Source organism: Oncorhynchus mykiss, chromosome 6 (genome assembly GCF_013265735.2).
Source record: "Oncorhynchus mykiss isolate Arlee chromosome 6, USDA_OmykA_1.1, whole genome shotgun sequence".
Taxonomy (NCBI): Eukaryota; Metazoa; Chordata; class Actinopteri; order Salmoniformes; family Salmonidae; genus Oncorhynchus; species Oncorhynchus mykiss.
In genome coordinates, this window is record NC_048570.1 from 20,779,702 (window position 1) to 20,801,901 (window position 22,200).

At 40.4% G+C, this 22,200-nt stretch overlaps 2 protein-coding genes across 6 annotated transcripts; both read right to left on the reverse strand.

Moving 5' to 3' along the window:
- Nucleotides 1-9: 9 nt before the first annotated feature.
- On the reverse strand, nucleotides 10-12,038 carry LOC110525443 (selenocysteine insertion sequence-binding protein 2). 3 transcript variants are annotated; one of them, XM_036979577.1, is made up of 18 exons: nucleotides 11,886-12,038; nucleotides 8,808-8,947; nucleotides 8,399-8,591; nucleotides 8,188-8,263; nucleotides 6,013-6,236; nucleotides 5,829-5,919; nucleotides 5,610-5,734; nucleotides 5,301-5,450; nucleotides 4,087-4,194; nucleotides 3,879-3,977; nucleotides 3,589-3,721; nucleotides 3,253-3,416; nucleotides 2,809-2,962; nucleotides 2,504-2,690; nucleotides 2,175-2,395; nucleotides 1,759-1,913; nucleotides 1,390-1,564; nucleotides 10-1,075 (listed from the first exon to the last, which is right to left on the reverse strand). In XM_036979577.1, the coding sequence occupies exons 3-18, from the start codon at nucleotides 8,513-8,515 to the stop codon at nucleotides 954-956; spliced, it is 2,301 nt and encodes a 766-aa protein (XP_036835472.1). In that variant the 5' UTR covers nucleotides 8,516-8,591; nucleotides 8,808-8,947; nucleotides 11,886-12,038; the 3' UTR covers nucleotides 10-953. The 3 variants fall into 3 exon arrangements, with proteins under 3 accessions (XP_036835472.1, XP_021461229.2, XP_021461228.2); XM_021605554.2 differs by lacking the exon at nucleotides 11,886-12,038 and adding an exon at nucleotides 9,542-9,907 and having other exon boundaries at nucleotides 5,301-5,447; XM_021605553.2 differs by lacking the exon at nucleotides 11,886-12,038 and adding an exon at nucleotides 9,542-9,906.
- A 432-nt stretch (nucleotides 12,039-12,470) lies between these two features.
- mfsd10 (major facilitator superfamily domain containing 10) lies at nucleotides 12,471-21,942 on the reverse strand. Of its 3 annotated transcripts, none has more exons than XM_021605562.2 (13): nucleotides 21,815-21,942; nucleotides 18,131-18,302; nucleotides 17,516-17,612; nucleotides 17,161-17,264; nucleotides 16,800-16,958; nucleotides 16,383-16,571; nucleotides 16,045-16,159; nucleotides 14,505-14,616; nucleotides 14,259-14,367; nucleotides 14,048-14,138; nucleotides 13,910-13,915; nucleotides 13,715-13,804; nucleotides 12,471-13,581 (listed from the first exon to the last, which is right to left on the reverse strand). In XM_021605562.2, exons 1-13 carry the CDS (start codon nucleotides 21,829-21,831, stop codon nucleotides 13,478-13,480), a joined length of 1,365 nt encoding a protein of 454 aa, XP_021461237.2. In that variant the 5' UTR covers nucleotides 21,832-21,942; the 3' UTR covers nucleotides 12,471-13,477. The 3 variants fall into 3 exon arrangements, with proteins under 3 accessions (XP_021461237.2, XP_021461235.2, XP_021461236.2); XM_021605560.2 differs by having other exon boundaries at nucleotides 13,910-13,957; XM_021605561.2 differs by having other exon boundaries at nucleotides 13,910-13,957; nucleotides 18,131-18,298; nucleotides 21,815-21,936.
- Nucleotides 21,943-22,200: the final 258 nt, after the last annotated feature.

Sequence of the window (22,200 nt, forward strand, 5' to 3'; positions counted from 1 at the left end):
TGTAATTGCTTAAAACAAGAATAACTGATTCGTTGTACAGCTTTGATCATTTTGATTTGGGGGCAGTTTTACTGCATTGTCACTACAGTCACATTCAAAATGATGCATCTGAAGGAATAGAATGTAAAAACAATATACATCAAAAATACAATATATATCACTTCAGATCATTATTGATCATTGAACCATAATTATTTTAATATCTGTATTAAAAGACATTTAACAATTAAAAAAATGCTATTAAAGTACTGCACATGAATGTAACAAAGTAAATTGACAAAATTATATAACCTTTATTAGGTATTGACAATTATTTAAAGACAAAACATTGTCTCTTAAGAATAAAATCATAATTTTATTGTTTGGCTAATGTCAAAGACCAAAGTTCATATCAGTGTATATGACAGCAGACATTTGTTGACTGGTGTAGCCTCAAAGAAACAATCACTGAATCTCAACCTTATACAGTAAGTACACACATGATTGACAAAGGAAATAATATGCCTAATTTGAACACAAGAAAACAAAACCATTTTAGTGGCATTTACATTGTTTCAGAAAAAAAACTACTGTGGACATCTTGAGGTCATGTCGCTCATCTAACATTCACAGATAAAGTATACTTTGATTCTATTTTATATAGGCACATTAGGTAAATAAACCTGTCATCATGGAGCAGTGTAAATACATGCTGAAGGGTCACTTCTAGAGATTGATTTGGTCCCAGGAAATAGATCAATTTTGATCTGTCAGCATCTGAAATGGCACAATATTCCCTAACCTAGCACTCATAGGGCTCGGTCAAAGAAAATATAGCACTATATAAGGAATAGGGTGCCATTTGGGATGCAACATCAGGGGGTTAATCGTGCTATAGTGTGCCATCAAGTATTTCCTTCAGGACTGACAGTCAGCGCTGGCATCAAGTGGGTTTTTAGGCACAGTCTCCATCATCAACTCTTCTCATCCATCTGTTCTTTACAGTCACTGGCCCTGGGGACGGAGCTAAACTGCTCCTCGAAGTTTAAAAACTTGTGATTGCATTCCTTCTCCAGCATTTTCTTCCACAGTTTTACTGAGGAAAGAGGGATTTAGAGAAAATAAACAAAATCATAGAGCAGTCCTTCATTCAGTTAGTACCCCACCTTACATAAACTAAGCAGAGAAACAGGCTTGGTAAATACCTGTTTTTCTTATCAGCTAAGACAATTTACACTAACTGTTCTAAGCCCAGATCAGGCCACCCATGCATCGCCAAGGAACGTAGCTAAATGGAAATTAACCTAGGGAAATGTTTGAAGGAGATTCCAGTCATGGCAGATTCCACACAAGTATTTAGTGTAATGTAAATTGCTTTTGACAGTCAGTGAATGGAACTTGTTCGCTTACTGTACTCTGGCTCCTCTGTTTCTGAGCAGGCTGGTAGAGATGGCAGTGGCCCAGTGCTCAGCTGATCTGCTTGGTTCTCTTGTTCTCCTTGTGATGTCAACTCCAAGTTTTCTATCATCACCTCATAAGCTCTCCTCGCCTCTGACGACAGTTCAATCATTTTGTGGTAATGATCCTGTAGAATCAAAGACAATCCGTAACCACATCCATGCACGCACCACTTAACAGTTTCAAGAGAACAATGATCTTCTTAGTCTCTGGTTTTTATCATGCAATACGTGACTCAAGTCTCTAACATTGTATCATTAAGACTAAACAAAAATGTCCAGCAGCACTTACTAAGCCTCCAGTTTTATTGAATGCCCATACCTGTGCTCCATCGTAGTTAAAGATGCCCACAAGGCTGACAGGCACAGCTTTGTTGACACACCGGCCCAGGGCCTTCCTGGAGAGGGCAAACACAAAGGGAACACCCTGCTCCCGACAGGTGTCAATGATGGTGTGGAGAGCTTCATCCAGACCGCCTGTGGAAGAGGGAATACATGATCCTTAGCATTGTGCACTGTAAACACTGAAAAAAGGGCAAAACATGAGAAAAGTTCATTTCACCTACTTAAAATCTACTTACATTACAAGGACTGGGTATTGTCATTTTTCTCTTGCGTGTACAATATAAACAATGAAAAGCAACAATTCTAAAGAGAATGGTGAGATAATGCCCCTGGAATCTCAGTCAACACAGGAAACCCAGGTTGTAGAAGTTAAGTCTAATGAGTATACTGTACCTTTAGATTGGATCCGTTCACAGTTGGGGGAGATGACAACACACTTGACCTTCCTGAGTTTGAGGTGTTTGAGGACCTCCCGGAGGCCCATGACCAGACGTCTCTTCATGCGGGCCTTCATAGGGTCTTTCTGGTACAGCCGGTCCTGGAAGCGCACCAGCTCTTTCAGCAGGTTGGTCACACACTCGTCCACATCTTTACTCAGCACCTGGCTGCAGTAACTGGGAGACAATATTTAAATGGTGTGTGTGTGTCATCCAGTATGGTTAAGAGTATATGTTTAGAATCTTATCTTGCCAGTGTAAGAAATGGAAACCATGATGGCTTACTCTCTGAATTTCCTGCTGTGGATTTTGGGTCGAGAGGGAGGGCAGGGCTGTGGCTGAGACTGGTTGGTTGGCTCTTCAGTCTCCTCCGTCTCCTTCTCAGTCTCCTCCTCAGTGTCCCCCTCAGTCTCCCCATGTACTTCTGACTGCTCCTCAAGCACAGGGGGGCTAGTAGGGCTGCTGCTTACATCTGAAGTATCACACACACACACACACACACACACACATTACCTCTTACACTTAGTCAGAAATACTTACACCAAGTACATTTTCTACTCTAAAAATGATGAAGTGAAGTTCTGTCTGACCTGTAGAGTCACGCTGGTCCTGATCTATGCCGATGGCCTCACACAGCTCCTCTGTTATGTCGCCGGCCATCTTGGATTCTTCACTTGAAGGGGGCAGTGCCCGCTCCTCCAGCAAACGGTTCTGTTTCCTGTCTTCCCTCTCCTTGAGAATCACCTGCAGATTGAACAGACAAAACAATACTGGTAAAGGGTGGCAGTAGAGTACAGGACTATAAAAACGTATTTAAAGACAGATTGGTCTAAAATGCATGATAAAGTAAGGCTTATCAAGCATTATCTCGTCCAATAGCAGTGCACCATTCAGCAAAGCATTCATTAGGGTAAAAACATTTAATCATCACAGAAAATGTTTGTGGGAGTAAAGAAAGGCAGAGTTAATCCAAGCTAGGGAATGATAACACAGTCCATACATATTTCCAGATAGCTGGGGTCTGAGAGACTCACCCTTTTCAGTGGTGTGGGTTTCTTAGCTTTGGGAACCTCTCTCTGCTTGCCCTTCTTTACCAGAGGGCTGGTCGAGTCCAAGGGGTTGTGGGCTATCTTATCCTGTGTCCATGGTTTCTTCTGGATTAGTGCGTTCTTATGGCCTACAGGTAGCGACCCACCAACTACATAGTAACAAGTGTCGAAGATATGTTAGAATAGCATGATGCAAAACGTGGGTAGCAATGTGGCAATGTGTATCATCATCAGTGCTATTTTTCAAGCACTTTTCATGTAAAAGTTCCATGAGTAAAAAAAAAAAGAAATGACTGAAGTTTTTTTCTGCTGTAATATAACCTGAGAGGATGACCCCTTTGGTGTCCTGCTTGTCTTTCTGAGTTTGCTGTTTCTTCTCCAGGGCCGCCAACATATTCCCAATATCCAGCTGCACAGGGACTTTGCTCTTCTTCCCACTGGTCTTCTCAGCTTTCTGATGAGAAGGTTTCATCATTTACAAGAATAACCATTTGGACAAAGTTACACAACAACTGCTCTTCTAACATCATGAACAGTGTCTGTACAGAATAAGCCACCTGAATCAGATTTCAATATTTTCCTATAAATCATGAGTAAAGTTCAATGCTGACCTGTCCCTTCTTTGTCTCTGAAGGGAGAGCTTTTCCTGCTGTGGCTTTGTCCTTGTTTTGGTCACCTGGCTGGAGTCCTGTTCCTTCTCTGTGACCCTCCTTTACCAGAAATACAAATATATGTGTATTGATTATTGATTCAATTAAGTTGTAATTTCATTTATAATGCTTCTGGTTTGTTTTTTCAAGAGTAATGTTAATTCCCTACCTCCTTGTTGACTAGTTTTGCCATGTTGCTCAACACTACTGAGTTGTGGCCTTGCACTCTGGCTAAACCAGCGAAGGCCAGAGACAAGTCTGGAAACTCTTCTTCATCCTAGGAGGAAAATAAACAGTCAACAAATAAATTCAATTGATTTGATACTAAATATCATCAGTGTGGGGTTTTAGGCTCAGTTTCTGTATAAACACTGTAGCAACTACTGTTGTAAAAGGGGCTCTATTAATAAATACATTTGATTTCTTAAAAATAGGCAGTGCACAATTGGCACAGCATCATCTGGGTTAAGGGAGGGTTTGGCAGGGGTAGGCCATCATTGTAAATAATCATTTGTTCTCAACTGACTTCCCTAGGTAGGTTAAATAAATGGGAGGTCTCTTGATGTGTTTTAAAATATCCCTCTTTACACTAGAAAGCACTTTTGAGCATATTATTAAAACATAACTATAGAGCTCAGTGGCCAGTTTAACAGGTACACCACCCCGTTCACAAAAATAGTTTGCACCAACAGTGAGTTACGTGGCCAGCTATATAAAGCAAGCAGACAGAGGCATTCAGTTACTGTTCGATTGAATGTTAGAATGGGCAAAACAATTGACCTAAGCGACTTTGAGCGTGGTATGATCATCGGTGCCAGGCAGCGGCACATCTCGTTGATGAGAGAGGTAAGAGAATGGCAAGAAGAGAATGGCAAGAATCGTGCAAGCTAACAGGCAGGCCAAACACAGGCAAATAACGGCGCAGTGCAACAGCGGTGTGCAGAACAGCATCTCGAAACACACAACTTGTCGGTCTTTGTCACGGATGGGCTATTGCAGCAGACGACCACACAGGTTCCACTCTTATCAGCTAAAATAAAGAAGCGGCTCCAGTGGGCACACGATCACCAACACTGGAGGAGTGGAAAAACATTGCCTGGTCCGACAAATCCTGGTTCCCGTTGCGTCATGCTAATGGCAGAGTCATGATTTGGCATAAGCTGCATGGATTTATGGGCCCATCCTGCCTGGTGTCAATGGTACAGGCTGATGACGGTGGTGTAATGGTGTGGGGATGATACCAATTGAGCTACGCTTGAATGCCACACCTTGTAGAATCCATGCCTCTGAAGAATTTAGGCCGTTCTGGAGGCAAAGGAGGGACCGACACGGGTGTACCTAATAAACTTAGTATTTGTACATGTGCACTGTTACTTATTGCACCTCAAACTTGGGTGGCTCCTGATAAATGACCAGGTCCTCAGACTCCTCTAACGCTCCAACTTCACCCGGCATTTTGGATTTCTTCTTCTTCTTCTTCCCTTTCTTTTTCTTCTCAGAGGCTTGTTCTTCTTGCTGCACAGATGTTTCCTTCTAATTAAGGACAAGACAAAAGGTCAAATTCTCTTCAAAAGTGAAAATGTTGGTCAACTCAGTAAATCATCAAAGCTTAAACATATCAGTTTGAGAGCAAGGGGGCACTTTAGCTAGATCGAGATGTACAGTAGGATTTGCATCAAGCACACACAGTACCTGGGACGGAGTGCCATTATTGACCGTTTTCTTGGGGATTACTTTCTTTGGAGGCTGGGAGGCCACATTGGCCCAGGAGGTCACTGCTAGGCCACTGCTCTGTGAAACTGCCTCCACAGTCTGACCTGAATGGGTCAAGTACATTGATTATTTTCTTAATGGCATACAGCAAAAACCATTAAATTACTTTTGAATGCTAAATTTAAAAAGGTCCAGTACCTTGTGCGATAGTCAAGGATGCATCACTATTTTCACTGGAAGCGGTGCATCGACTGGGGTCCTGTCTTTGTCCTTTTCTTACTGGTGTAGTCTACAGATCCAAAAATCAAATGGCATTTCTTAAGATAAATGTTATTTCTAATTTATGACATTATGACAGCCTGCTATAGCTCAGTAGACCTACCTTACTAGTGCATACTGAGCTCTGATGATGGGGGGTGAGGGATGGTGAGGCTGATCCCCAGCAGGTTCCAGGTTTCTGTGGGGCAGGAAGTGCCGGACTGCCGGGTGCCAAACCACCCAGCTCTGGGAATTCAGCCATTTTCACCTCAAACGTGACAAGATCCAACTGGGCAGGTTCAGATCTCTCTGATGACTTTGGGGCAGATCTGGTCCCTCTAAACCCCACTGCAAACAAAGCAAATAAAACACCACACTAAAGAAAAAAAGTTTCTTGCAAATGGAAGAGTATATAAAGTGCATTCGGAAAGCATTCAGACCCTTTCACTTCTTCCACAATTTGTTACGTTACAGCCTTATTCTAAAATGATTTAAATATTTTTTCCCCCTCAATCTAGACAATACACCCCATAATGCACAATACCCCATAACAAAGCAAAAACAGGTTTTTAGAAATGTTTGCAAATGTAATAAAAACAAAAACGGAAATATAACATTTATATAAGTACTCAGACTCTACTCTGTACTTTGTTGAATGAACTTTGGCAGTAATTAGAGCATAGAGTCTTCTCGGGTATGACGCTACAAGCTTGGCACACCTGTATTTGGGGAGTTTCTCCCCTTCTTCTCTGTAGATCCTCTCAAGCTCTGTCAGGTTGTATGGGGAGTGTCGCTACACAGCTATTTTCAGGTCTCTCCAGAGATGTTCGATCGGGTTCAAGTCCGGGCTCTGGCTGGGCCACTCAAGGACATTCCGAGACTTGTCCCCGTAGCCACTCCTGTGTTGTCTTGGCTGTGTGCTTAGGGTTGTTGTCCTGTTGGAAGGTGAACCTTCACCCTAGTCTGAGATCCTGACTGCTCTGGAGTAGGTTTTCATCAAGGATCTCTGTACTTTGCTTCACTCATCTTTCCCTCGATCCTGACTAGTCTTCCAGTCCCTGTCGCTAAAAAAAAAAAAAAAAACAATACCACAGCATGATGCTGCCACCACCATACTTCACCGAAGGGATGGTGCCAGGTTTTCTCCAGACGTGATGCTTGGCATTCAGGCCAAAAAGTTACATCTTGGTTTCATCAGACCAGAAAATCTTGTCTCACATAGACTGAGTCTTTAGTTGCCCTTTGGCAAACTCCAAGCAGACTATCATGTGCCCTTTACTGAGGAGTAGCTTCTGTCTGGCCACTCTACCATAAAGGTCTGATTAGTGGAGTGCTGCAGAGATGGTTAGCCGTTGTTAGCGGGCGACGACGGTGGCACTGTATTATCCTCAAAGCGGGCAAAGAAGGTGTTTAGTTTGTCTGGAAGCGTGACGCGTCCATGACATGCTAGCTTTTCTTTTGTAGTCCTGTAGACCCTGACACATACATCTCGTGTCTGGGCCGTTGAATTTCACTTGTTTGATTGCCTTGGAGGGAATAATTACACTGTTTAACTACACTTTCACTTTGATCTGGCCTGTGTTGAGCGGTCATGTGTAGATGCGCTTGTTTTGAGATCAAAGTGAGAGCTGCATGTAGCCACGTGAGCACATTTGTTCACATCCTTTACTAGTTAGTGAGAGTTATTAGCCCAGTTATAGTTCATTTGTAGTCCGCAATGGGGGAGTGATTACTTCCTACAAGAGCACAACACAAGTACATTTCTAGACATCTTTGAAAAGCGAGTCAGGTAAAAAGCTTTTTTTGTCTTAAAGGGGCAGTATTTTGAGACGGTCTTGAATAAACAAAGTAGTCAATAGGCAGAGGGTATCATAATTTGTCTTATTCTCTGTAATAGTAGTATAGGAATAATAATGCATTTTATTTTGTAAAGTGGTTTATTGCATCAAACAACATTTTCAGTCACCTTGTCAAGCCCTACATGTGTTTTTCAAAAGTCTCATGGAATGTAGGACTACATTAAATACCACACATTGGTTGCTACTGTAGGCTGGATGATAGAACAGCTATTTCCATGTTAAAATGTTATGGGATACATTTTCTCCATTATTTTTGATGGTAGGCCACCCTGGAAGGCCTAAATTATGACCACTGTCTGAAACTGTAACTTATAGCGGGTACAGCCTCAGTGTTCACAGTAAACACACGCTGGAAGTTGCACAATTTGAGGGAACATTGATACCTACCATTAACAAAACATTATGAATATGTGTGCGTTATATGCAACATGTGTGATTACCTCTTCTTGGTGCATCCAAGGATGTCCTGATCATGTTATTGTCCTGAGAACCAAACTCAGAACTAGATTTTGATGCCTGTGAAGTTGGGGGGGGGGGGGGGGGGGGGGGGGGGGGATCAGTTGAGATATACGAATACACATTAAAGTAAATTTGTTTGTATTAAGCTATATTCTAGTTTGGTTTCAAAGTGGTCAGTATAATTAAACAGACCTTTGTCTGCTGATCACGTATGAGTCGTTCTCCAGCTGTGTATGCACTGGTTTCAGTTGTCCCTTTGGTACGACGGCTGCTGATGTAGCCATGCTTGCTCTGTGCGTCTCCTCGCATACCATCAGTGGTTGATGGCCTCTGCCTGGGGCTCTTTCTCGAGTCGTCACCTGAAGTAGACTTACCAGTCTGATGCCTGGATGGAGATTTAGAAATGAACGAGTTCACTCCACAATCATGTTAGCTACGCAATCTGCAATAAACTGAAGACAAATGGCAAAATAGCTATGTTTCTTCTCTATGACAGAATATACCAAATAGTTTACCATTTAAAAACACACTACCCTACACCAACTCCGGCAAGTACTTGCTTTAGAGAAATGTATGGAAACAATAAATTAATTAGTCCTACCTTCTAGAACCTTGATCTAACAGATAAGGGTTTGGTAGTGTCAGGGGCAGTGAAGTTGTCAGTTGTTTAGGGGCCTCCAATCTCCCTTCCTGCTGGACTTTTGGAACAAAGGGCTGGACTGCAGGTGACAATTTGCTCTGCTGCAATATACCAAAGCAAATAAGAAATTAACCAATAATATTACATTGAAATTTAACTAACAAGGAAAGATATGTCTAAGTTAACGACAAGTGTACGTGAACACTAGCAGGTAAGGGAAGTAATTTCAAAGCCAACACAAGTGCAATGGCCAAGGACATTGGGTCTGCAACGTCACGAATACAAACATTAGTTTAACAAGTCAGTTAAAACTATCTCGGCTTCCAATTGCTAGTGGCGCCTGTCAGGGATACAGTAATGCGTCAGTGCCTACCTAGCCCATCCACTCAAGCTTAATTGGTTTGTTATGGTTAGCCTAGCTCGTGCACATGTAAAACGGTACTAGCGACGATCAATCTTAGCTAGCTAGCTACATAACGTTAATCATTCGGCGTGAAATACAATCGTCGAGGTCGAATTTCATGATAGTCATGTCCAATCAAACAAACCGACAACTGGCTGCCATATGGCAGTTTAGTATTACACAACAGTTGTTATCTAGCATCCTGGTTTCAGCATGCGAATGTAGCTAGTTAGCTACTTCGCTTGGCTAGCTATAGGCATTTCTCAATAACAAACTGCATCCTTAATCTTACCTTGTCCATCTCCTGTTTCGTGATTGCCAGTTGAAGTCAGATGGTCATGTTTCTGTCGTGTATATATATATATATATATGCACACAGTTAGCTGACTACACAGTTACTGTACAAACATAGCATGACATCGGTTGAACACAACTCTCAGGCAAGTCAGCTGTGGAAAATTTGAGCACCCAGAGTGCACATGATGTAGCACCAAGCTTCAATAGTGTGCAACTGCAGCCCGCAATTCTGGGCGTTCCTCACTCTGACCATTCTACATGCCCTAGAAGAGCTAGTAGGCTGTTTTCATGTTATCTAGAGCGATGGTGACTGAACTCTGCTGCTGACAACAATTTAATCACGCTTCTTTGCCGACGTTTACTGACACCGGCCATATTGGACGTTCGTAAATTCATCAGTTATTCTGCGCTCTGGCACGCTCAGACAATAGTGCTCTGATATCGGAGTAGACAGACAGAATTAACAATGTCCATTGAGAACGCACTGCGACTATACTACTTATCTAAGAATGACGTGAATAATCAAATCAATAAACGTTGGGTAGTTAGTTTGCATATAGTTAATATACTGCCTGGTAAATTCGATGTATTAGTAGCCAACTAACCTTGTAACAGTAGCTAACATACCCGTACATACTGCTGTAATGCAAACAAAAACAATTCATAATAATACAAAAATATAAATAAAATACTGCTGTAATTCTATGCGGTTCAAAGCATAGCGTAGTTAAGAAATTGTCAGCCAACATAACTTATTTGAAAAGTGATGACTTTATTACATTGCTCAACATTTTAACATTTGTCATAATTAGTTAAAGCAATGAACTTGTATCCGCCCTCGTAGAACTTCCGCTGCATATTTTCCGTCATTTACTTCAAAATCTGAAAAGCCACGCCTATTTTGTGAACGGCATTATAGTCCATAAAAGCACGGAAAGTGTCCACTGTTATATATTTGTATTTTATTAACAACAAATCAATACAGGAAGTACATGTGGGAACACAAGTATATATAAATAATATACAAAGGACAATTGGGCTGGGGGGTACAATATCACATTACATAAGGACCTTAAGGGACATATAATTCTAACAGCTTTTTTTGTTAGCAGAGTATTTAATTGTCTTAAAATATAGTTCAATAAATGTTTGTAAGTTAAGAAAATGTGGTGTTTTGTTTGTAAATTTACATTTGTGAATATGAAATTTGGCAAAAAGAATAATGAAATTAAGTACATAAAATTGTTTCAGTTTATTTCTATCGTAGGTAAAGAATCCAAGCAGTATATCTCTCCACAATAGTGTAAAATCTTCATAAATGTGTTCAATTATAAATCTACTGATGTCTTTGGTGTCCACTGCTTGTATACTTCGTATTTTTGGGAATTTAGTACGACATCCGGGAACTTTTGGCATACTAACTATACACATACTATGATCCTATATACTCAATTACGTCACAAATTGTACGGTTAGTATGACTATTCGAACACAGCTCCTGTCGACCGGTATCGCCCACGCATTATTCTTCTGTAAGGTTTATCGGCTGCTGGCCACCAACGTTATTGTGCATTAACTTAACGTTATTGTGCATTAAATTAATTAATTGTACCAACCAACCCTACACCCATGAATTAAAACCTCACCACTATTCCACTACTCTCTTACTATACACCAGGCCGGGACACTATTGCTCAACGCACCTTGTAACGCTTGTCAGTAAAATCTCGTACACCTAAATACTCTGCAGCTGCCACCACAACATCTATTTTCGGTGATTTACATTCCATTTCTGTGGTACAGTTCATAACCATTGCTATGAACGCTAAGAAACCAACCTTACTGAGACACATTATTCTTCAATGAGATTTAACAGTGGTTGGCATCCAATAAATGTTGCATTACCGCCACCTACTAGACTGGAGTACAACTCCCTTATACTTTACTTGAAAATGAAACAAATACCCTACCATGTAATACAACACTCTCAAAAATACAAATAAATAAATAAAATCATAAAAAATACCACTCTACTCCACTATTTAAATGTATTTAGTCCTTCCTCAGGGCAACAACCTGAAAGGATGGGACACCACCACTTAACACACTCTGTAACTCTTCTGATGTCAAGTCTCGCACACCCAAATAACTCATGCAAAACTACAAATCCCTGCAAGCTCCTGCACTTTATCTCTGGCTGACAACTTGGCTAACTGGTATCATGTCAATTTAAAACCTGCACAAGACAGTTCTCAGAATTGTCAATTTAAAAGAAATGTAGCCTATTTAATAATTACTACATTTAGCTAACTTTAGATAGTTAATCCAGAGATTCATACCTTTGTCTCGATTCGGCAGCCTCGTCCAGTTCATCATGGCATTTGTAGTTCTTTATGATAGTCACATCAGCAGCTAATTAGCATTTCATTTTTGTGGGGTAAATACAGGCAAATATATTGACATGTCACCTTGTCCTAGAGAGATTTACACAGTTCTCAAAATGCCCAAAATGCCCAAGTAAGCCTAAGTGTTTCTAAAATCCCCTATGGAAAAAATAAATGGTGGAAAAACAATTGTAACTACTGCATTTCCTTGTTTGACCGCTAGGTTTTATGGGTATTGAGACTCATACTGTGGTACTCTCTGCCTCAGAAGCTAGTTTATATGTAAAGTTTACATTATTTGACCGACCAACAGGTACAGCAGCGCCCTCACCTGTACGTTTATCATTAGTTACTACAGCCAGTCATAAACCCTGTGCCTATTTCTACAATTGGTCTTCCTAAAATGTGATTTTAAATCTAACCACCAATTAAGAGCAAACATTTTTGTTTTCATTCATTTTTACAGTGGGAATGAGGATGTTGCATGATCATTGTGTGGTAAATAAGAGTATAATGCATAAAGGGCAAGGCAACACAATATCACACAAACTCAGAGCTTTTTTAATATAGATAAAGATATTTTGAATAATCTCAATACTGATACTACATTCAATTGATTTAAAAATAAAATAATGTTATGTTTTAATTGTAACAGCTCATTGATTTACTTTTCTTAAGTAATAAACAAATAGTACCTCAAATATACTCCCATAGTGTTACTCAACAATATCAAGCATAGTATTATAACAAATAATGTCTGATTCTAGAGTTCTATTACAGAACTCTGACAGAAACATTAGCATATGCAAAAGTCAACAGATACAATCAGGCTCTACCTTTTAATGTATGAGCTAGTCCTAAATGTCGTAATTGAATGTATTTTGGATGCTGTCATTTAATTTCTACAAGATACTTTGTCACGTTGAGAGAATATTTTCTTTCTTTTAAAAAAATCGGGATATGACATACTTCAACGGTATAACATCAGAAACCAAAATACAAAGCCAATTTTACATGGCAAGGCTTGTTTACACTGAGCTGCACTGAGGTCGGAACGCAATCATGGTTACATTAAGACACAGCGCGAGATGTGGTCGGAAAACGTACCTCAATGCAGGGATGGGATATGTGACTGTACTCCAAATCCTACCTTTATCAACACTGCTCCATCGAGAAGATTGAAATACTGCTAGTTTTACGATAATGGCTGCGGTGGCTACTGCTAGCTAGTATGAGGAGGAAAAGGGTGATTGCAATTCTACCTCAGTGCAGCTCAGTGTAGACAAGCATAACGGTATCTTTTGCCAAGGCTTTGTGGTTAGAGAGAAGAAAATACATGGACTACTTATAAAAAAAATGTAAAAATATTACCACAATTTGTCAATGATATATGTACTTATTTTCTCATAGCTTGCATTCCAAGCAAATGTAAACAAATGAAATAACAATGAACAAAACAATATCAAAGCTGTCTGGAGTATCTCTGAAACAGTCTGTCGTGGTAGAACCCTTTAACGCTCCTGTGTTAAGGCTTGTTAGCACCCTCTTCACTCTTGTTTGAGCCCTCCCAGTCTTCTCAGTAAAACCAGAGGTATGATGAAAGAAGTTGAGCTGATAATGAAGCAGGTCTCTGCTCCAGCAATCCAGTAAACTGCAAAAAAATAAAATAGACATTCAGCAGAAATGTTATGAAATTCAAATTATTCACAAATCACAGCCTTTGACAACTGACATAATATTTTTCTGCCCGGTTACAAAATGTGACATTCAATGCAGAAAGTCACCTGAGGATGCCACTATGGGGCCCAGTGCTCGAGCCAGGGCTCCTAAACTACGTAGGATTCCCATCACTGTGCCCTTCTGATTGGCTGAACCTAGAAGAGGAGTTTCATGTTACACAATGATTTGATTTGATTTGTGTGTGTGTATCTAAGAGAGAGCGAGTGCATAGTGGTTATGATAGTAGTTAGAAATCTTACCATGATCTGAAACCAGCGTTGTCAAACAAGGGACAACAATGGCAGCAGCTGTGACAAAGATGTTTGAGTAAAGGAAAATCACCTCAGGGATATACTTAGTTTATTTTTTAAATGAACTTTGAAGATATGAAAACTTACCAAATGAGTATAAAATCAAACCTATGTAAACCATCTTCAAATTCCATGCCAGTCCAATGAGAGCAAATGCTGGAATCAGTAATATGATTGCCTAAAATAAATTAAGAATACCGACTTTGGCAACATTTTTTATACCAGAGCTAATCTTGACTATTTAAAAGATTTCTTGATGCTGATTTCTTAGCCATGTAGTAATGAGTACGATATTTACCAGACGAACAGTCCTGATGTGATGCCCTGGTTTGATCCTACGGGCATATCCTCCTTGGATCAGTGCCATGGTGATACCCATGAAGAAGAACATCTTACCCTGCTGCATGCTGCAAAAATGGAAGAGTATCGTAGCACATTTGAAGGAGTTAAGGTAGCCTCTTTTTGGTTGAACAGATTCAAATAAATTGGAGTGTAGGGAGCTAAATAGACTGAGGATTGACCTTCTTTGTCCCTAAACCCATACCTTGTAAACTGGAACCGTTGATGGGTGAGGAAACTCAATGTAAACTCAAGACCAGAGAAGAGGAAGAGATATGTGAAGTAAATGAGGCCCAACACTTTCAGGTTTTGCATTTCTGTTGTCCAAGAGAAAAAAGACAGGGACAAATAAAAAAGGCTTTGTGGTACATTTCAACACAATATTTTGGTTATTATGAAGTACTTTCAATAGATTCAATAGATACTAAGCATAGATCTTGACAAGATATACATTATACAGACTAGCGGGTCTCTATATATTACGGTATATTCATAGATATTTTATACTGAACAAAAATAAACACAACATGTAAAGTGTTGATCCCATGTTTCTGGAACTGAAATAAAAGATCCCAGAAATGTTACATATGAACAAAAATCTTATTTCTCTCAAATGTTGAGCACAAATTTGTTTACATCCCTGTTAGTGAGAGTTGCTCCTTTGCCAAGATAATCCACCCACCTGACAGGTGTAGCATATCAAGCAGATGATTAAACAGCATGATCATTACACAGGTGCACATTGTGCTGGGGACAATAAAAGGCCATTCTAAAAATGTGCAGTTGTCACACAACACAATGCCACAGATGTCTCAAGTTGAGGGAGCATGCAATTGGCACGCTGACTGCAGGAATGTCCACCAGAGCTGTTGCCAGAGTTTTGAATGTTAATTTCTCTTCTATAAGTCGCCTCCAACATTGTTTTAGAGAATTTGGCAGTACATCCAACCGGCTTCAATAACTGCAGACCACTTGTAACCACTGCAGTTTGGCGTCGTAACTGAACAGTTTGCCCGACGTCAGCATTGTGAACAGAGTGCCTCATGGTGGCTGTAGGGTTATGGTGGGGACAGGTATAAGCTACGGACAACGAACACAATTGCATTTTATTAATGGTGATTTGAATACACAGAGATACCATGACAAGATCCTGGAGGCTCATTGTCGTGCCATTCATCCGCCACTATCACCTCATGTTTCAGCATGATAATCCACGACCCCATGTCGCAAGAATCTGTACACAATTACTCAAAGCTGAAAATGTTCTAGTTCTTCCAGCCTGCATACTCACCAGACATGTCACCCATTGAACATGTTTGGGATGCTCTGGATTGACGTGTACGATAGTGTGTTCCATTTCCCGCCAATATCCAGCAGCTTCGCACAGCCATTGAAGAGTGGGACAACATTCCACAGGCCACAATCAATAGCCTGATCTATGTGAAGGAGATGTGTTGCGTTGCATTAGGCAAATGGTAGTCACACTAGATACTGACTGGTTCTCTGATCCACGGCCCTAGCTTTTTTTTTGTTTTATGTAAACAACAGATGGATATCTGTATTTCGTCAGGTGAAATCCATAGATTAGGGCCTAATGAATGTATTTCAATTGACTGATTCCTTATATGAACTGCAACTCACTAAAATCTATGAAATAGTTGTATGTTGCGTTTATTTTTGTTCCGTGTATAGTTTGACAATTATTTCATACTGTACAAATATCACATAAATCAATATGTACTCACTCTCTTTAGAGGGTGGGTCCTCTGTCCTTGTGAGGGCAGAGAAATGGAACAGAGCCACTGGGTTGAGAAGATCTCCTGATTCCTGGATCCCAGAGGTCACTGAGTAAACCTGGGTCTGAGCAGATACCAGTCTTGTCAGAAATAATAAACAGAAACGCTTACTAATATGGATTAAACACTGTGTATAGTATCATTGCATTAAAACATTACTGGGAGAAGATAAGTGAGTGACCAAGGCTTTTACTTTCTGTGCAATGAAGCACACTGCCCAACCCGTGATGAGTTTCGAGTGTGCCGTTTTCATTTTCTCCCTAAGAGGTATACCAATGAAATCGCACCTTGTTCTGCTTTGGCAGGGTCTCTGGCAGCATAACAATGATGAAGAGTAGGTCAGCAGCACTGAAGACCAGGGCCAGTACAGCTGGGCCATGGTAGAATACCTCCTCCTTACTGGAGTTAATGGCAAAGTAGGCCCCCATCAGTGGGCCTACCGTGAATCCCAACGAGAAGGCAATTCCAACCATCATCTAACAACAACAAAATATGCATTGCCAAATTTAAAGAATGCATACACGAGGTCTAAAGAAAGTCCAACTAGTGTATTAGTGCAATACAGAACGCATGGTCCGTGGTTAATCATACTCCTAAATTATCAATCTCCTTTCAATCAAGATCTTTCAATCCTGAATGGCATATACTGTACAGTATGTCTTTAAAAAAAAAATCATAGCATGAGCTTTATGCACAGTGCTTACCATTCCCTTGTTTCGTGCCTTCGGGCAAGGAAGGTCAGCAATCATGGCAGTGCAGAGGCTCACATTACCCTTGCAAATACCCCCAATCACCCGAGACAAAAGGAACATGCTGAAACTACGGGAAACTGCCCAGACTGCATAGGAAGACATCAATCCCAACTGGAACACAAAAAAATACCAATTAAAAACATATCAAATCAGGCTGGCAAACTGGGCAAATAACTCACCGAAATGGACAGAGTTGCCCAAGATATGTACTGATATGTTAACCAGTTTCATAGCCATGAAAAAGCAATAAAATTATTCTTAAATGGCAAGTCACTTATTTAAATCAACTGCATTTCTATAACATTGCACAAACTGTGGTAAGAATGAGTAGCGGTTTTCTGCCGTAATGATCCGAGGCAGCCCCAGTTAAAGGGGACGACACGAACTGCAGCAGAGAGAAGAGGGATCCAATCAGACCTGAACAATAGAATGTAGAGAGCATAATCTGTGATTATGGTCCTTTCTGGTTGGCAAATTTTAAGACATAACACAACATCCGGTCAATTTTAAGTCACACATTTTAATACACAGACACCACACTATTTCTGGCATTCACAAGACAAGCTACTATTTTGAACAATGCCATTTGTCTAAATATAGACATCAAAATATTTTGCACAACTGTAACAACCACATGTAGTTAAATAAAGTGTGTTGTGTTACTGTACCTCCAAAGAGGACACTGTTGTATTTTGTTTCCATTGGAACTCCGACAGCTTCCCTGAACCAGTCCACAATGCTCTGTAGTGACTGATAGACACCGTCCTGTTAGGGGGAAAACGTGAAAATGTTTTTTACAAATGAGTGCAAGATCTGAATCTGATAAATTTCACACACTCGATCAGCTGACAAGTGTGTCATTTTGTTACGCTGTCTCATGGAAAGGTTTAATCACACAAAGCATGCCTTGTCCTCCCTAGAGTGAGGCCCCAAATTCTGTGTACAAAGAAACACATCAAATGACAGTTTCTGGAGTTGGCATATTACCAAAATGGAAAATTGCATTGATAACCCAACAATATTGCAAATATAATGCTCGTCTTTCACAATATAGTACAATGAAATTAAAGTATTTAATTAATGATGATAATGATGGGGAGGAAAACTATTTAGATTTTAAGAGGGGAGCTCACATTTACTATTAACAGACATTGGCCATGTTCCAGATAATTAAAAACCGTGATGACCGTGATGCATCATGGGTAACTTTAAAAGTTGGCTGAAATGTTAAACTGTAATAAAAAAGGACAGCTCACTGAGCTCAGACAAACATGAGCACTTACCTCTGTTTGGCCGTAGTGGTCCAGTATAGATGGGAGGAGAGGTAGGATCAGGGTGAATCCCAGTAAGTCCAAGAGGAGGGCAAAGAAAACACTCTTAATGACTCTTGAGGAGCCAACGGCCTCTTCAGATCCCGTTTCACTTGACATTGCTCCTTTCTGATTAAACTCCTTCCTTAAACAAAAACACAGTATTTTTTAAAATGATAATTGTATGGGATGCATACATGGGTGTCAGCGCCTAATGGAGATGTTAATACGAAACTTTTTGAAGACGAAATGGCACTGAACTACTACCCGGCTAGCGGCCAGTCCTCAAAACGGGATATAGTTTGAGATCCCCCAACCGCAGTAGAACAAAACACAACCATGTCTCTTATGTCTACCATTTATGAAATGGATGGTTGTGCAAAAATTGTTTACTGCAAAAGTGGTTAAATTGATAGATCGTGACACCACTTAAACTAAAAAAGTGCAGAATAATGCCTGGCTGGAGGGAGGATTGGCATGTAACCCAATATTACAAGCTCTGATATTGCAAATATTTGAAATTTAAGTAGTTCATCTTGAAAAGATAGACCCGTAAACACAGAAATACAATAGGTGGAAATATCAAGTATGAATATTTATGATCAATGTAAGCTTTACTTTTTGGTATCTGATTAATATACAAAATACATACAGTTACACATCTCTTGATGTTGTGGCTATTGTAATCTAAAATCAGCTCTAAGACACTGAAAAATGTATTTTTTTGCTTTTTGTTCAGCCCATACTCTTGCAATTACAAATCCAATATAGCGTCCAAAATCGAATATGGCTGCCTCAATACCATTAAATGGTTGTTTAAACACCTGTATATATGCTTTAAATGAGACATCTTTCAGATTTATGTACTGTTATGACCTGTACTCTAGACTATTTTTGTGCAATTCAACTATGTTGGGAATCCAATATACCTACCATAATTACACTATCTCCTTTGTCTGGATATAGAAAAGACAACAGACAGCTTGGCATGGCAACACCAAGTACTCCAAGTCACAAGCCTCTGAAGATCAAGGAAGCAAGTCGGGGGCTCCAATGAAAGGGAAGATAATCCAACCCACGACGCTGACACCCTCTCCTTAGCTCTACACCCCACGGTGTACCTCCAGGATAGGGCTCTAAAAACACCTCCTTATCATTTACAAGTGAGCGTTGATTCATGGCTAGTCCGATATGGGTGCCTGAATCTAACATGACCTTCTGCTGGCTCACTGCATTCATGATGCACATTTGTTATTTATTTAACCAGGTAGGCTAGTTGAGAACAAGTTCTCATTTGCAACTGCGACCTGGCCAAGATAAAGCAAAGCAGTTCGACACATACAACATCAGAGTTACACATGGAATAAACAAACATACAGTCAATAATACAGTAGAAAAAGTATATATTCAGTATGTGCAAATGAAGTAGGATAAGGGAGGTAAGGCAATAAATAGGCCATGGTGGCAAAGGGTTAGGGTTGGGGTTATTACAATATAGCAATTAAACACTGGAATGGTAGATGTGCAGAAGATGAATGTGCAACTAGAGATACTGGAGTGCAAAGGAGCAAGATAAATAAATAAATAAATACAGTATGGGGATGAGGTAGTTGGATGGGCTATTTACAGATGGGCTATGTACAGGTGCAGTGATCTGTGAGCAGCTCTGACAGCTGGTGCTTAAAGCTAGTGAGGGAGATACGAGTATTCAGCTTCAGTGATTTTTGCAGTTCGTTCCAGTCATTGGCAGCAGAGAACTAGAAGGAAAGGCGGCCAAAGGAAGAATTGGCTTTGGGGGATGATCTGGTGCACTCTTATGCTGTTCAGGTTACGCTGGCACATTGCTTTTTCCAGAAAATCAAGTCCACCATCCTGACTGTCTGCCCTGGAGTTGCTGTATATGTTGACATTATGGTGTATGGGGAGGATGCAACCACACACGATGACAAGCGCATAAGGCAGGTAGGTAGGTGTTCACTACAATGAACCAACACAACTTGACAAGAAATGCCAGCAACTTAGTGGGCCTTCACATGTCATAAGAATTGCAGCGCTCCAATGTCAATGCCATCCTAAATCTCCCAGTCTGCTGCCCTGAAGGGTATACTACGATTAAGGCTAGATTTATTTAACTTTTATTAAAGCAGGGAGTCATGCTAAGACCCAGTCTCTTTCACTGATGAGCCCTGCATGACCACATCAATAAACAATTACACTGAACAAAAATGTAAACACAACATGTAAAGTGTTGGTCCCATGTTTCATTAGCTGAAATTTTTAAAGAAATCCAGAAATGTTCCATACGCACAAATTTGTTTACATCCTTGTTAGTGAGCATTTCTTCTTTGCCAAGTTAATCCATCCACCAGAGGTGTGGCACATGAAGAAGCTAAATAAACAGCATGATCATTACACAGGTGCACCTTGTGCTGGGGGACAATAAAAAGCCACTCTAAAACGTGCAGTTTTGTCACAACAGAACGTCACTGATGTCTCAAGTTGAGGGAGCATGCAATTGGCATGCTGACTGCAGAGAATTTGGCAGTGTGTCCAACTGGCCTCACGTTTAACCACGCCAGCCCAAGGACCTCCACATCCGGATTCTACACCTGAGGGGGGTGGGGGGGGTGCTGAGGAGTATTTCTGTCTGTAATAAAGCCCTTTTGGGGGGAAAACTCATTCGGATTGGCTGGGCTTGGCTCCCCAGTGGGTGGAGCCTATGCCATCCAAGGCCCACCCATGAATGAACCCCTGCCCAGGAATGTGAAATCCATAGATTAGGGCATTATTTATTTCAATTGACTGATTTCGTTATATGAATTGCAACTCCGTAAAATCGTTGCGTTGATTTTTTTGTTCAGTATATATACACACACAACACATGAAAAGCAAACAAAACAACAAAAGCAAAACACTATCATATCAAATAAACATTATTCATTCAGAGATGAAGTTATCAACAATGTCGTGTGTAATTGCGGGCTATTCTGTGGGTGCTGAAATTGTAGTTTTGATAATGACGTCGGAGCTCCAGTCTGGCCACACTAGTCGCCGCTCAGCTCCACGGTAAATCGTGGTTGATTTTAATCGGTTAGGGAAATGCTTGTTTACATCCTTATTCAGTTGTCTTCGCTGGACGGTGGATGTGCAAGTCTCTTCACAGAGAATGAGTTAACGACAAAACAAGGTGGTGAGGCAAGACAATGTTCGAGGAAGTAGGAAATAATATAATTCCATTCATGACCGAATACACTCAAAACCTGACTACATTTGAAGATTGGAATTATATGGATATTATTACGTGTGACAAGCACATGACATTAGACAGATGGGTGTTAACCAACTTTGTAGGCTTAGCCTATGGATAAAATGCGTTTTAATAAAGTACTCAAAAGGTTACAATGTATCGCAAATGGAAACAGGGGTATACATTGCATCCTAAAGTAGTGAGTAAATTCATTAAGTTATTGTAATCAAAGTTTGTTATAGCTGAATAAACTCAATGATAAAATCATTGACTAGGGAAAGAAGTGCAATAGTTTCTGATGAACTCCAACGGTTCATCAGAAACTTCCTTCAGCATGGAGTTTAGTTGTTACAATGTGATCAGCCATGCATGGAGATTCCCCATACATTTTTCATATGCATTTTACTTACCCTAAATCCAGTGGCATATGAATTTGCGAGCAGCTTGCTTTAGGGTTGTGAACTCATCTGATTCTCGAAGTCTCAAACTGACTGGACCAGGAAGCGGTGTCTTGTTTCATTTATCGTTTACTATGACAAGAATGTGACGTATGCGCACAGAAGCAAGGCCTCCACTGATCCATGCATGTCAGTTCTATGCGGAATCTTTGCGACGTCATACTTTACCCTAATCTTTACCATTTTACATTTCAACTTTAATCGGATAGGGACGTCCCAATGAGCCGCTTACAACCGCGCATGTTTAAACGCCCTGCGTCCAGTTTCCCAAAGGCATACATTTCGTTAGCACCATCGATCTCAATGGTTCTAAAGATTCACTTAGCCTCTAGATGCTT